General features: G+C 45.5%; 1 protein-coding gene across 8 annotated transcripts in view; it reads right to left on the bottom strand.

Moving 5' to 3' along the window:
- Nucleotides 1–14,916, bottom strand: part of LOC127000010 (uncharacterized) — a 238,333-nt gene that overhangs the window by 14,729 nt on the left and 208,688 nt on the right. For 6 of the 8 annotated variants that reach the window (XM_050863384.1, XM_050863385.1, XM_050863389.1 and 3 more), the window contains one exon: nt 7,731–8,014. In XM_050863384.1, coding sequence (XP_050719341.1) covers nt 7,731–8,014 — 284 coding nt within the window. Of the gene's footprint in view, nt 1–4,414; nt 4,794–4,821; nt 5,827–7,730; nt 8,015–14,916 lie in introns of those variants that run through there. The other 2 variants (XM_050863391.1, XM_050863390.1) reach the window with 2 other exon arrangements.

Below are 14,916 nucleotides of genomic sequence, written 5' to 3'. Positions count from 1 at the left end.
TCAGAAAACCACGGAAATATAAGAACCACGCTAGCGGAAATCGTGGTTTGACTGAAGATCCACGGAAAATTTGCCCAGTGTAATAGCCCCTTAAGACAACTTCGAGGAGAGAATCACGAGACAACGACGACGACGACCTGCGCTTTCAACCTTATTACTGCTAATCCCAATAATAATAATAGTTAATAATAACATAGTAATGATAATAGTAATAATACCCTTCCATGAGGTGCTACAAACAGAGAAATGAAAATGAAAACAAAATGGACCTACACACACACACACACACACACACACACACACACACACACACGTGATCACCCTTTTTCCTGCGCAACACCAAATGAGAAGGAGACATTCCCCAGAGATTAATTTCCTGGAAGATTTCTCGAGTTTGTTTCACGTCGGGATAGCAGAGGAAGGGAAGGGATGAGGGAGAGAATTAGGGAGTGATGGAGGAAAGGGGGGGAGGGGAAAATTAAACCCTGGGACGATGAGAGGAGAGATTGAAGAAGCGGAAAGTTTGAAACAGGAGGAAAAAAAAAATAGAGAACAGGTGTTACGGTGTTTGTGACGGAAGGAAGGAGACGGGTGGGAGACAATCTGCATGACGGAGGATCTGCATACCAGTTCCTTTCGTGCGTGTAAACTTTGTAACCTTGTACCCCGTCCAGCCCGCGCGTGTTTGTGTTGCCAGCAGGTCATTTGTTTTTCGCGGGGTATTGGGGGAGTTGATTTACTATTCCACTAGATGTATTCCATGAACGTGAAATGTGGCACAGCGATTACGAAAACGAGCGGTGGAATAGCTTACGTACGAGACGAACGGGTGTGGCAAGATAAGTGGTGGTGGTAGTAGTAGTAGTAGTAGTAGTAGTAGTAGTAGTAGTAGTAGTAGTAGTAGTAGTAGTGGTAGTGGTGGCAGTGGTGTTAGTAGTGGTAGTAATGGTAGTGGCAGTAGTAGTAGTAGTAGTAATAGTAGTAGTAGTAGTAATAGTAGTAGTAGTAGTAGTAGTAGTAGTAGTAGTATCAGCAGTGTCAACGAAGATCAGAAACGAGAATAAGTAGATAGTCACGCCTCACCATCCTTCATCTCCACTCGACCATACCCACAAGCAGCTCTGGCCTAACATGACCTCCGAAGAACACAGGGTATAGGTCAAGGTCACAGGAGTTTAGCCGTATCAATATTACTACAATTGCTATCATCCTCATCACTATCTCGCTCATACATATTTCTTCCCCTGGCTTCCTCTCTCATTCCCTATTCCTTCGCTTCCCCAGCCCTCTATCTCCCCTTTCCCTTCTCTCCAGCGTTCGGCCCCGCACACCCATTTTGCCGGCCGCGTCCTCACACACCATGGGACCCAGCAAAGTCACAGGGGACGGGAGCGTGGAAGGAATAACCCCAGAATTTAAGATAGCCAAGGGAGTAGGTGAGAGACCGCGAGGGAAGTTTGGCCGTAGAGCTGACAGCAATACCGACAGGGAGAGCAAGCGAGAGCGGCTATGTGGGAAGGCAGAAATCGGGGAGCAGGAAATACAAGGACAGGAGACTAAGCAAGGGCATCCACCGTTTCGTAAGTATAAGAAAAGAGGTGCGAAAGGAAAGCAAGTGTCCGAGGAAGCGTGGGAATAGAGAAGGCGGTGTGAAGGACAGGAGGGCAAACAAGGACACTCTCCGTTCCCTGAGTACGAAAAAAGGGGCGTGTTGAGGCAAGCCAAATGAACCCATGATAGCGTTCCGCCACGCATTAACACAATTACACCCGGCAATTTACCGTCGAGACATCAAGGGCGAGGGATGAGGCACGTAATACCTTCCCGCGTGCATCTCGTGTACCCACATTGCTATAGAGCGGAAAGGGACGGAGAGATAAGGGTACAAAGCAGTCTTTTTACGGCCTCTGTATACAAGATGGGGAATATACCCGAGCGCCATGGCTTTAAAATCATATTACAGCGATGAAACTTGAATCAAAGACAACATTTTATTACAAACAATGTGGAAAGTGCGATTTATAGTGGAGATAAAGCTTATAGACCAGGGAGAGAGGGAGAGGGAGTGGAGGCGGAGGGGGGAGGGGGGACGGGGAGGGGGAGAGAGAGAGAGAGAGAGAGAGAGAGAGAGAGAGAGAGAGAGAGAGAGAGAGAGAGAGAGAGAGAGAGAGAGAGAGAGAGAAACACCGGTTTATAATATTGAATACGGAGCAAATCACTTAACAAAGGGACGGAAAAGTCTGATCTCATTATTGCGGAACTTTACTTCACTAATTAATAAACAGAAGATGAAGAAGAGGAAGATAATGACTAAGAAGACGAAGAGGAAGACGAAGACAAAGAAGAAAAGAAGAAGAGGAAGAAGACACCATAAACGACTCAACACCAACACTTTCACCATCAAAACTCTTCCTCGGTCTGTGCACCGCGAAAAAGAGGAGGAGGAAGGCGAGGAGGCGCGAGAGGAGACAAGGTGAGGAGAGCTGAGGCGAGGTGAGGAGAGCTGAGGCGAGGTGAGGCGAGTAAAGAGATGAAGTATATGACGCAAACAGTCCTCTTCCTTCCCCTCCTCCTCCTCCCCCTCCTCCTCCTAACCAGTGCCACTCAGCTCGGCACTCGGTTGAAAACTCACAATAGCCGCTGAGGTTAAGGTTTGCACGAGAGGAAGGACACGAGTGGGAGGAAAGTGTGTGTGTGTGTGTGTGTGTGTGTGTGTGTGTGTGTGTGTGTGTGTGTCGCAGTGGACGCATATAGCTGATTAGATAGAAAGCAAAGGAAGACCAATTGATGACAACAATGGCGTAAGAGTGTGGGTGTAGGGATATTACGAATATTATGCGAAACGAGAATGATGAAAAAACTGAAAAAGATGGACGATTAGATAAGGGTGAGCAGGGGGTGATGGTGGACGTGATAGTGATGGTGATGATGATGGTAATAATGATGATGGTATTGGTGACGGCACACTGCTCTGGCAAATACCACGAAGAATCTATAAAGAAAAGAAGGGAAAGAAGCAAGATAGATTTATACAGATATATAGATAGAAAGATGGATGAATACAGAAAAAAATGCTGTATAATGAAAAAAAAAGTAGCAAAAGTTGCGAAGGAACTGAGAGCTTTGTCTGAAAAGGGAAAAAAGGATAAAAGTTTGTGTCTACCATAATTTCTACAGCAAATATCCTAAGCATGAAATCAATAAAGATTTATAGGAACAGAATGATGATAAACTGCATTACTCATAGTAGCAGTGGTGGTAGTAGTAGTAGTAGTAGTTATGGAATAATCATACCATTGCCATTAACATAACCATTAGTAGTATTGGTAGTAGTAGTAGTATTGGTGGTGGTGGTAGTAGTAGTAGTAGTAGTAGTAGTAGTAGTAGTAGCGACAGTGGTAGTAGAAGCAGTACCATCATTCATAACATTAGTAGTAATAGTAGTAGTGGTAATGGTAGTAGTAGTAGTAGTAGTAGTAGTAGTAGTAGTAGTAGTAGTAGTAGTGACAGTGGTAGTAGCAGCAGTGCCAACATTCATAACATTAGTAGTAATAGTGGTAATGGTAATAGTAGTAGTAGTAGTAGTAGCGACAGTGGTAGTGGCAGCAGTGCCAACATTCATAACATTAGTAGCAGTAATGGTAATGGTAATAGTAGTAGTAGTAGTAGTAGTAGTAGTAGTAGTGTAGTAACCTCAGGGATCACAACATTCACTGACGCCTTGGTTACGGTTCACAGGGCAGCAAGGTAGGCAGGGCAGGGCAGGAAGCGGCGGGCGGGAGTGAGGGAGAGACAGACAACAGGCGAGGCGAGGGTGACGGGCTAAAACTTACGCTGGCCGGCGGCGGGGCGGACGCAGCGGCGAGGAGGCGAGGCAGGGAGGGGCGCGCCGACCCGAGGCAGCCACCCCTGCGGTGGCGGGCATCCACACACACACACATACACACACACACACACACACACACGTCGCGTCTTGTGTTAGTCCAAGGTTCAGCAAAGTTCAATGGAGACGGAGGAACGGAAGAATTCGTTTTGGAGAGATTAGTTAGAACTATCATTATTATTATTATTATTATTATTATAATATAGGACAGATATACTCAGTGAAATAAGGAACTACTTGGCACTACTTGGCTATTTTTGTTTTGTTTTATTTGTTAATACTACTACTAATTTACATCTATGTTACTGCTGGCCTTCCTCTTCAGTTGCATATATCACATATCTTTTTACCGTATGTTATTCTGGATTAGGTGAGCGTCGGGTTAGGAAAGGAAGACATAAATCAATATAAACGAGTCTTCGTCTCGCGTCTCTCGTCTGAAAGTATTGTTGTTCTTGTTGTTTTTGTTGTTCTTGTGGCGGTGGTGGTTACCTTGGACGCAACACCGGCACACGTGTGGTTGCCTGCTTACGCCGCCGCGGGGTAGGTGGGTGGGGAGATGGCGTGCCCAGCAGGGTGTGGAAGGGAGGGAGGACGGGGCGAGGGGGGGGGGGTGATTAATACAGATGAATAATACAGAGAAGCAGAAGCAGCAGCAGCAATACATGTGGTGGGGACAAGGCAAGCAGATGTCCATGAAAACACACGGTAAGCATAAATAAATGAATAGGTTATTGTCCCCACGTGATGAGACATGAAGGTTACGGCCGTCATTACTAAAGCTGATTATGCTCTGTGACGACGGGTTAGCGAGAGTAAAGAAAGGAGGAGGAGGAGACGAGGGTAGTGGGAGATGAGAGGAGAGGACGGGGCGCAGAGGCTACGCTCGAGACCCCGCTGATAAACTTCGCTAGAGAAAAACAGAAGAAATAGGCGTCAAGAACAAAGGTAATGAGCAGGTATCAATAAAGGTGACTCAGGTAATTATGACATACTAATAAAAAGAACAAATTATGAAACATTAAATTAGATGTGCATAATTATTGCACTATATAATAATGAGAAAAAAATAATTAAAGAACAATCAAAATCAAACAGGAAACTGCAGAAGGAAAAGGATGTATATATCATGAAACTTAAGGAAAGGCTCAAGTAAATAGATAACCTGTAATAGAACATGAAATAAAAGAATGAGTGAAATGAGGGGGAGGTGAGACAAACTAATGAAATAATGAATACTGGAAAAAAATAAACACCGAGATTTGTAATGAAGAAAAAAAACGAACAGAACAGTGAACGAATTATGGGACAGGTAAATAAAGTAATAGCGAGGGGAAGTATATAGTCCATGAAAATAAGCAAATAACAAATGGAATCTCGGAAATAAAATGTGAATGGTAATAAAGATTGATAAAAGAACAAAACTAAATGTAAGAAAATAAAGCAAAACATACTTGCACAGCTGCTACCACTACTACTACTACCACTACACAGTAAGAATAAACTACAAGGAAAAAATACACTAACTACTTTTGAAACATGCATTACGAAAGGAGACAAATACTAGAGGGATTAAGAACATAAGACACGGCTAAATAGAGAACGGCATACATCTCCTAGGCGATTTTCATGGGACAACTAAAGACAAAAGTGGGGATAACAGACTCGGGACATCCCACCCCTTCTCAAGCCAGTCCAGCAAACATGCCACAAAGACGGACACAGACAGACACAACCGCTGACAGACAAATAAAAAAAAACACACGCAGCGTAATCACATCCACGCAGTTGTCCTGGAGACGCTAAATAGGCCTAAAACATTACCCAATCACTAAGCTCTCCCCCCCCCCCCCTCTCTCTCTCTCTCTCTCTCTCTCTCTCTCTCTCTCGGGAGGCCCCTTGGAGCGCCGCTAATATCCGTCGTCTTGTCCAGTGTTCGCAGGCTAAGAGGGGAGAGGAAGTAGAGGGAGAGCGTGAGAGAGGCGAGAGGGAGAGGCGTAGAGAAGTGAGAGAAGAGAGGACAAGGAGATAGATTGTAGTGAAGTCAGAAGAGAGAGGGGAAAGAGGACAAAGAAAGCGAGGAGTAGATAGGTCAGAGGAGAGAGAGGAATAGGGACAAGGAGGGAGATGAGTAGATAAACGAGAGAATAAAGAGAAGAAATGGGATAAGTAGGGAGATGTGAAGAGGGGAGAAAGGCCAAGTTTGGTTGAAGTGGTTGAAAACAGGAAGAGGGGAAGGAAACGACCTAAAGTAAAGTCTGGTAGAAAAAGAGAAGTAGAGAAGGAAGGAAACTGCTGAAGATTCGGAACTTTAGTAGGAAAAAAAAAAAGAAGGGAAGGAGAAGGATACGGCGTTTAGACAGAGCTTAATAGAAAGGGCAGGAGAGGTAAGGAGAGGAAGGGAACAGTGTAAGATTGAAGAAGGGAGAAGGTAGTATGGAGGAAAGTGTTTATACGAGACAGGGAGGAAGAAAATAATAAGGTGAGTGAGGGAAGAATAGTTTTGAAGAGCTGTAAAGACTCATTTGTTGTTGGGGAAGACTTGCGGAGAGGGAAAGAGTAGGGGAGTGCGAAGATGAGTAAGTGGGGGAGAGCAAGGTGTGAGTGATGAGTGAGTGAGTGAGTGAGTGAGGGTTGTACGGGAGATGAGAAAACAGGTATCGTCGTCTTAGGTAAAAAAATCCAAACAGACGATTCTCTCTCTCTCTCTCTCTCTCTCTCACCGAAACCAAACGGGCTCAAACACGCGAACAAAAATAATCAGCCTTACACAACTTTTGCCACGCTGAAAACTATTAAGTCAACAAACGATACCGCTCTACCACTTGAACTCCTGCCCTGCCCTTCTCTCTCTCTCTCTCTCTTCCCTACCCTCCAAAACAACTTTCTCAGCTTCCCGTCAACTAATTTACTCTAAAGTCCCACCTTCTCTTTAACTTGCTCTTATTTCTTCATATATATTCTTGAGAAACAACAAGAGGAGGAGGAGGAGGCTCAGAAACTTTGAAGTCCCTCCGCCTCGCTGCCTCCTCCCCTCTCCTTTGCCCTCCTATTCCTCTCCTCGTCACCCTTCCCGCCTCTGCTTCCCTCTTTAGCCATATCGAACCATCACCTCCTCCTCCTCCTCCTCCTCCTCCTCACAGATTTTCCTTTGACTTTTCACCTTTTCTGGGCCTCTTATTCCCTAATCTCTCTCTCTCTCTCTCTTTCCTATAAAACAACCTCTCAAGCCGCCTCATTTTCACGGCACGCTTTGAATGACGTTATTTTTCCTATCTTTTATTTTTTAAGCATTACTGAAGCTGCCTCGAGATAGCCACTCATCCTTCCTCCTTCCCCTCTTGCAGCTATTCTCTTCCTTCACTTCACTTCACTTCACTTCTCTTCCTTTCTTTCAGTCCCTTTCCATACTCTTCCTTTCCCTTATCTTCCTTTTTTTCCGTCCCTTCATCTCCCTGCAGATCCCGCACTTCTCGCCCTTTACTTTTCTTCCCATTCCTTACTTCTAGTCCACTCCAGGTCCTTCCTTTTTATTCTCTTCCTTCTCTTTCTTCACTTCCCTTCTCTCACTTCTCTTCTATCCCTCTAACTCAAATCAAGACCCTACCCTTCACTTCTCTTCCTTCTATTCCGTCCCTTCAAATTCTTTCCACAGGTCAAACACAACTCCCCATTCCCTTCTCTTCCTCTCTTTTCCCTTTCTCTTCCTTTCCTCCCCTTTCAGTAAGACATAACCTTCCCTTCCCTCCCATGCAGTTATCTCTTTCCCTTCATCCATCCCTCCCTTCCCGCAGGCCAAACCTATCCCTTCTCCCATTCCCGAGACAAACTTCAAGAGGGAACTCACTCCAAGGGGGGTGAGGTTGGAGATCTTCTTTTCGTTGAGCTGCAGGAGACTCTCGATGTCCTCGTCAGGGTGCGTGAGGCAAGAGGTGTCCGTGGAGGAGGTGAGGGACGCCACGCTGTCCCTGCCCGAGATCCTCCCCACGGAACCAACAAGAGGGGACGGGGAGCCGCTCTTCTGCCCCCCGCCTCCTCCGATGCCTCCACTGCCTCCATGGTGGTGCGTGGATGATAGGTCTCCAATTCCTCCGCCGCCGCCAGTGTGCTCCCCGCCGCCACTGGTATCATCTAGAACAAGAGGAAAGATTGGGTTAGGTTCAGTGTGGTTCAATGTTTCAGTGGGTGGTTCGAAATGTTTCAGTGGGTGGTTCGAAAAGGTGAACACACACACACACACACACACACACACACACAATGCCCTCAGGAAATAGACATGGTGGACGTGACCTACATTAAGCATAAAGTTGAAAAATAAATAATTACGTTGCATAATTTAATGAGTCCAATACGATCAGAACACACACACACACACACACACACACACACACACACACACACACACACACACACACACACACACACACACACAGACACGTGGCTGCATTGTACCTTTCAAATTGTCCAGACCGATGCAATTTGTTTGTGACCGTGTTATTAAGCCAACGGGATGCGACAAAACCCATTTTTAATCCTCCATGATATATGGAAATATGGAAAACAAACAGTAACCTTGAACATATTTGTTACCCAAATATAATGATACTGATGGTAGTAGTAGTAGTAGTAGTAGTAGTAGTAGTAGTAGTAATAACTCATAAGAGATGTAATTGGTATTAAGTTTTCTGGATCTTTCTCGAGAGGGTTCGAACGTGATTCACGAGACAAGTGTCGAGGCTTCGAGAGGAGTCTATACACCTCCCCTTCACCCCCCCCCACACACACACATTCATAGCCAGGGTCTGTTGTATAATATAAATAAAATCTAGCATATACTTTATAAATATACTGTGGAATGATAATCAATATGTTTGTGTAAAGGTGAATGTGAGTGTACGGACCGAACAAATATCAGCCACATTCTTATATACGATTGCATACTTGTAAACCTGCCAATAAGCAAAGAAACGAGAGAGAGAGAGAGAGAGAGAGAGAGAGAGAGAGAGAGAGAGAGAGAGAGAGAGAGAGAGAGAGAGAGAGAGAGAGAGAGATGTATAAATCACCTCAGAAAAGCACTTTACTTAAAAAAAAAATGACTTGCTTTAGTGACTGAAATGATTAACTGAGAATATCTAAACTTTTTTTCCGAAGAGTAGATTATCCTTGCGCTGGGTCTAATCGGGTGCAATTAGTCCAATCGGCTTACAATCAGCCCTGACACACACACACACACACACACACACACACACACACACATGACCCGCCAAAACAAGAAGAGCCACCAATAAAGCGGACAGTTGCATCGGCGGAAAGCGAGGCAGGAATGGATACGCCAAGCCCCGAAGTGTCTCTGAGGGAACAACAAGTACTGAAAATGAGCAGTCAGCGGCGAGTGAAGCGATGATCGAGGAGCGAGGCGGCAAACGTGATCAATGCAGAGAGGTGGAGAGGCAGGGAGAGGGGGAGAGAGAGGAGGTGGAGGTGGAGCAAGTGGGGAGAGAGAGAGAGAGAGAGAGAGAGAAGAGGAAGGAAGGAAGGACAGTGTGAAGGAAAGAAATACAGGGTGATGAAGATGGGAAGGGAATAGATGGAAGCAAGGAGGTGGAGAGAGAAGAGGAAGGAAGGACAGGGTGGAGGAAAGAAATACAGGGTGATGAAGATGGGAAGGGAATAGATGGAAGCAAGGAGGTGGAAAGGGAAGAAGGAAGATGGAGAGAGAAGTGAGGAGGAAGAGGGAGAAGCAGGGTAATGTAGAGAGATAGGGATATGTTGAAAGAATGGCAGGGAGGAGAGACAGGGGGGAAGGTGGAGTAGGAGAACAGTCCGTATTTAGCGGTGATGGTGACGGTGATGACGGACAGAACAAAAAAAATGAATAAATAAACTTCACCCAGTCACGCACTTCATTCTGACGCGATTTAAAACATTTGATCTGTAAAAATTCCTTGTCGGGGAGTGGAGATAAGGCAGGTGGGCGGGAAGGGCGGCGGCAGGTGACCGGCGCAGGTGAGCGAACACACACACACACACACACACACACGCATACCTCCCCTCTCGCCTCGCCTTGGTAAACGAGTCAACAGGTAAAATAAGGTGAACGGGATCAGCTGATGAGGCAGTAGAACAGATACCCTTTCGCTTGTTTGCTTGCTTGCCTGCTCTCTCTCTCTCTCTCTCTCTCTCTCTCTCTCTCTCTCTCTCTCTCCTTATATATATTTCTCATTTTCGACACATTATTATTATTTTTTTTACGCTCTTCTTGTCACACACGTAGATGAGAATTTCGGGTGGCAGAAAAGGTGGGCCAACTTACACCAACAAATACCTGGGCATCTGCTTCATTATGTGGCACACATGGGAGCAACATGATAATAACCTGCTTGCCCGTTCTGCTTATAGCCTTCGCCCCCCCCCACCCCCCACCCACCCCGCACAAAGCCATGGAGTGCAGCAGGACAGGCAGGCTACATTAATCTTGTCCGGACTGCGCGTCGCTCATTGCCCTTTGGAACTGTGCAGCGGACGACGTGAGTTATGCCAGCCACTCTGTCTTACTCATGGCCACAGGTAGGGTTCATGAGGCTGCGGCGACGATACATCATATGGGCATGACGAAGTGAGGGTGCAATTGAGGTCCTTATGGGAGGTAAGGCTATGGAAGAGAAAGACAGGTATACTCTATTCGGACTTAGGTGAGAACGCGTTATAGAAGTAGTTCCGCCTCCTACCCTCCCACTTGACTCTACCTTGGAGTGGCTGGTTGGGGAAATGGGAGGTGCGGCATACAACGTTTAAATGATTCTAGTGAGGAGCAGGATGGCAGGTGTAATGGTGTGATAAAACTGACTATAATACGCTTTGTAGGCCTTCAGATGCTTGGGAAAATGAATCTGTCCTCACCGTTTTCGTCCCTGGCCCGCTGACATGAAATACATCAGTTTGCACACCCAACGTATCCATCTCTTGCTCGGGTCTTCCAAGGCAGTGAAGGAGCAGGAAGGGGCCGGGTTGTCTCTCGTCCCGGCGGAGTATTGGGCCAAAGCTTTCCAATAATCCTTGCAGGGCTACAAATCCCTTATTCTTTTCCGAGACGGCTGCAGGCAAGTCCCCTTTACCATATCCATTACTCCAGCTAGGGCCGCGGCGCCACTCACAACCCGCAGCCGCCTTCCCGATATGGATGTAGGGCCCACCACCTGTCCATCACCACCTGTAGTTAATTTGTCCTTCCGCTGGTACTGTCTGCCGTAAGCCTAGCATAGCGATCTGAGCTTCATGATGGAGAGTTTCAGCATTTATGAGAGAATTCGTTTTCTTTTAAGAGGCCTCCGAAGTACACCGCGTTCCGTCCTTCCCCGGGCATCGTTAGGGAGCTCACGTTTCTTCGATGGTAGGGGCTTCGATTTAGCTTTTATCATAATATGTTTTGTCTATTCTCTCTCTCTCTCTCTCTCTCTCTCTCTCTCTCTCTCTCTCTCTCTCTCTCTCTCTTTTTCTCCGTTATCTTTTCCACTGTGATGTGCTCGCTCGCTACCGTTCCTGGGGCTCCCGCGGGACAGATCCGTCGTCTCCTTTGGTGCGTCTCTTTCTCGTGTATGTCAAAGGCCACCGCCCGACACTCCGAGGAACGCAGAGACTAATTTGCTGCGAGAGATAAGTAACTTTGCTGCAGCGCTCGTAATGTAATAGTAAGGAGTAAGTCGGTATTGTGTTACTTGAATCACACTCAGAGAACCCGACAAAGCGCACATAATGAGACAAGAATAGAGATGAAGAAAACACGGAATCCAGTAAATGAAAAAGCCCCGAGAAAAATTGAGGTTAGAATAATGAACTCCAAATTACGGTGAAAAACAAAATAATTACGTATCGAATGGCGGCCAAGGCAACAAAGAGAATTTAAATTATCGTGGATTCAGTCAGTGGAGCGGAGGCGAAGCAAAAGAATAATATAAATCAAGTTGGTCGTAGTGGCGAGGAACTGCACTGAACGGAGGGAACAAGTCACCTCGAGCTGAGTTAATTAGATTCCCTCCATTATACGGTTACTTGTTGCACTGCGGGAGACGGACGCAAAAAAAGAATGAATGGCTTGAAGGAAGATTGAGGAAGTGAAAAATGATAAAAAAAAAGGATGATGGGGCAGAAGAAAGACTAAAAACATGAGATGATAACGTTTGTATTCTGTAAGTGATACCATGTAGATAGATACATACTCGAAGACAGATTAGACAGATAGATAAATATTGAGAGAGAATAAATGAGGAAGAATGAAAGAGAAAGAAGAAGAGCAGAAGAGACAGGGAGAGGGATACTATTGAACAGAATACGCCATGGAGCTTCAATCTACACTGTTGCATTATTGAAAGGGCGCCGGACAGACAGACGGACGGACAGGCTGACAAAAAGACACACGGAGAGACTGACAAAAGGCAAACGAAGAGACGCACAGGCCACAGCAATTTGTAGATGAACCTGTGTTGCTCACCTTCCCTTTCCACCTGTCCTTTTGGCATTCAGGTAAACGAGGAAATACATCGAAAGAAAATAAGAAAGAGAAAACGTGTTCATTTTTCTTGCAAAGCGAAGTAAGGAAGAGGAGGAGGAGGAGGGTGAGGAGGAGGAGGAGGAGGAGGAAAGGATTGTACTCTGAGGCAGGTACGGAGGGAGGGAAGAAAGGAAAGTAGGAAGGTAGAAAAACTACCGCCGGATATGAAGGAGACAGGGAGGAAGGGAGGGAGGGATGGGGAGAAGGAAGGGAGAAAGACTGTTATGGCACGGGCTGACGGCGAGACAAACAGACAGGGCAGGAGAGACGGACAGCTGACGATTATGCTTCAGACAGACGACTTCTCACGGGCTTCCTTCCTCCAAAGTTAGTGCAGCCGTGAATAGGTTGGGATGTGTGTGAGAGAGAGAGAGAGAGAGAGAGAGAGAGAGAGAGAGAGATAATAATAATAATGATAATAATAATAATAATAAAAAAAAATAGTAGTAGGAGTAGTAAAAATGAAAACTTAAAATGTTTCCTAACTGCCATTCATCACAACAACAACAACAACAACAACACACATAATCAGCATTCACAGGAGCCTCCACAAAGATACAAACAAACAAACAAACTCGAACAAAAACACAAGCAAAAAGAAAACAAACAAACATACATACATAACAAAACACACACACACACACACACACACACACACATATCAATAACAAAAATAAAAAATAAATTAAAAAAAACGTGAGCTGAAAGAAAAACAAAAACAAAAAAAATACAAATAAAAAATGCCAAAAAACATGAAATCGCAAAACACTTTCTACACCAAAAACAAAAAAACAAAATATGAACGAAAAAAGAGAAAAAAAGGGGAAAACGGGGAAAACGACGCGCAAAACAGAACGAAACAAAATAAAAACTGGAAATTTTTTAACCGGATGTAGCTGTTAGGGGGGGGGAGAGAGAGAGAGAGAGAGAGAGAGAGAGAGAGAGAGAGAGAATGCAAGGAAGATATAATGGAAGAGAATGACGGAAAGAAAACGTATGTAAAAAAAGATAAAAAGGAGACAGGAAAAATAAAGATAGGCCCCCCCCCCAAAAAAAAAAGGAAATTCGGAACTATGGAATGCAGAAAGGCGGGAGTGGGTGAGAAAATTAGGTGAACTACAGGAGAACAAAAAAGAAAATAAGAAAGAAGCGGGTGTTAAAACAGGAAATGATATGTAGATGGTAGAAAATAGACCTTTTAATGGAAGGAAAAGAGGTAATGGTTGGTGAAATGAGAACGAAGTGAAAAGAAAATAGAAAGAAGAATAATGACCGGGATAATGAGGCGGGAGTGAAAGGGAAAATAGGGCGAGGAAGAGGAGGAGGGGGAGGAGGAGAAAGAGGAGGAAACTGGGTGAGGAAGGAGGGAAAGAGAGACGAGACAGTGAGGAGGTAGAGAAAATGAAAAGGAAGAAGAGGAAGTAAGAGGAAAAGGGTGAAAGAGGAAATATAGCGATGGAGGAAGAGGAGGAGAAGGAAACTGGATGAGGAAGAAGGGAAAGAGAGACCAGAAAGTGAGGAGGTAGAGAAAATGAAAAGGAAGTAAGGAAGAAGAGGAAGTATGAGGAAAAGGATGAAAGAGGAAATATAGCGATGGAGGAAGAGGAGGAGGAAAATGGATGAGGAAGAAGGGAAAGAGAGACGAGAAAGAGGGAACTTAGTGAGAAGAGAGAGGTGGGGTAAAGGAAAGGGGGTAAGGAAGAAGAGGAAGTAGGATGAGGAAAAGGGTGAAAGAAGAAATATAGCGAGAGAGGAAGAGGAGGAATAGGAGGAGGAGATTGGGTGAGGAAGAAGGGAAGGGAGAGGAGGAAGAGGGGACGGTGGAGAAAAGGAAAGGGAGTGAGGAAGGGGAGAGAAGGTGGGGGAGGGAGGGAGGGAGGGAGGGAGAGAGGGAGGAAGGGAGGGGGAGATGACACTGCAGAGAGAAAAAAAAGTGAAAATATTAAGGGGAAGAATGCATGATAATGGATGGTTTAGAAGCGGCGGGGTGCTGGAGGGCCTTTAATAGAGAGGCTGAGGCATAGGGGTGAACGGGGGAGGGAGGGAGGGAGGGAAGAGGGGGGGAGGAATTTAAGGGCAAAGATGAAAGAGAAAATAACGAAGGAGGAGGAGGGGGAGGAGGAGGAGGAGGAGGTTTACGAATATTTGGAGAAAAAAATCTACGTAACTGGAGAATGAGAATGCAGAAGCGGAAGGATATGAAGAGAGAGAGAGAGAGAGAGAGAGAGAGAGAGAGAGAGAGAGAGAGAGAGAGAGAGAGAGAGAGAGAGAGAGAGAGAGAGAGAGAGAGAGAGAGAGAGAGAGAGAGAGAGAAAACATGTTGGTGCTAGTGCAAAGAGGAGGAGGAGGAGGAGGAGGAGGAGGAATGAATGAAATATTCAAACAATTTTTGCAAAGAAGCGCGAGTGAGAACTAAGGAGAATATCTGATGAATAGAGAGAGAGAGAGAGAGAGAGAGAGAGAGAGAGAGAGAGAGAGCAGAATA

Source organism: Eriocheir sinensis, chromosome 17 (genome assembly GCF_024679095.1).
Source record: "Eriocheir sinensis breed Jianghai 21 chromosome 17, ASM2467909v1, whole genome shotgun sequence".
Classification (NCBI taxonomy): Eukaryota; Metazoa; Arthropoda; class Malacostraca; order Decapoda; family Varunidae; genus Eriocheir; species Eriocheir sinensis.
The sequence above is the reverse complement of the archived record's forward strand: the minus strand, read 5'-3'. Positions and strand labels throughout refer to the sequence as shown.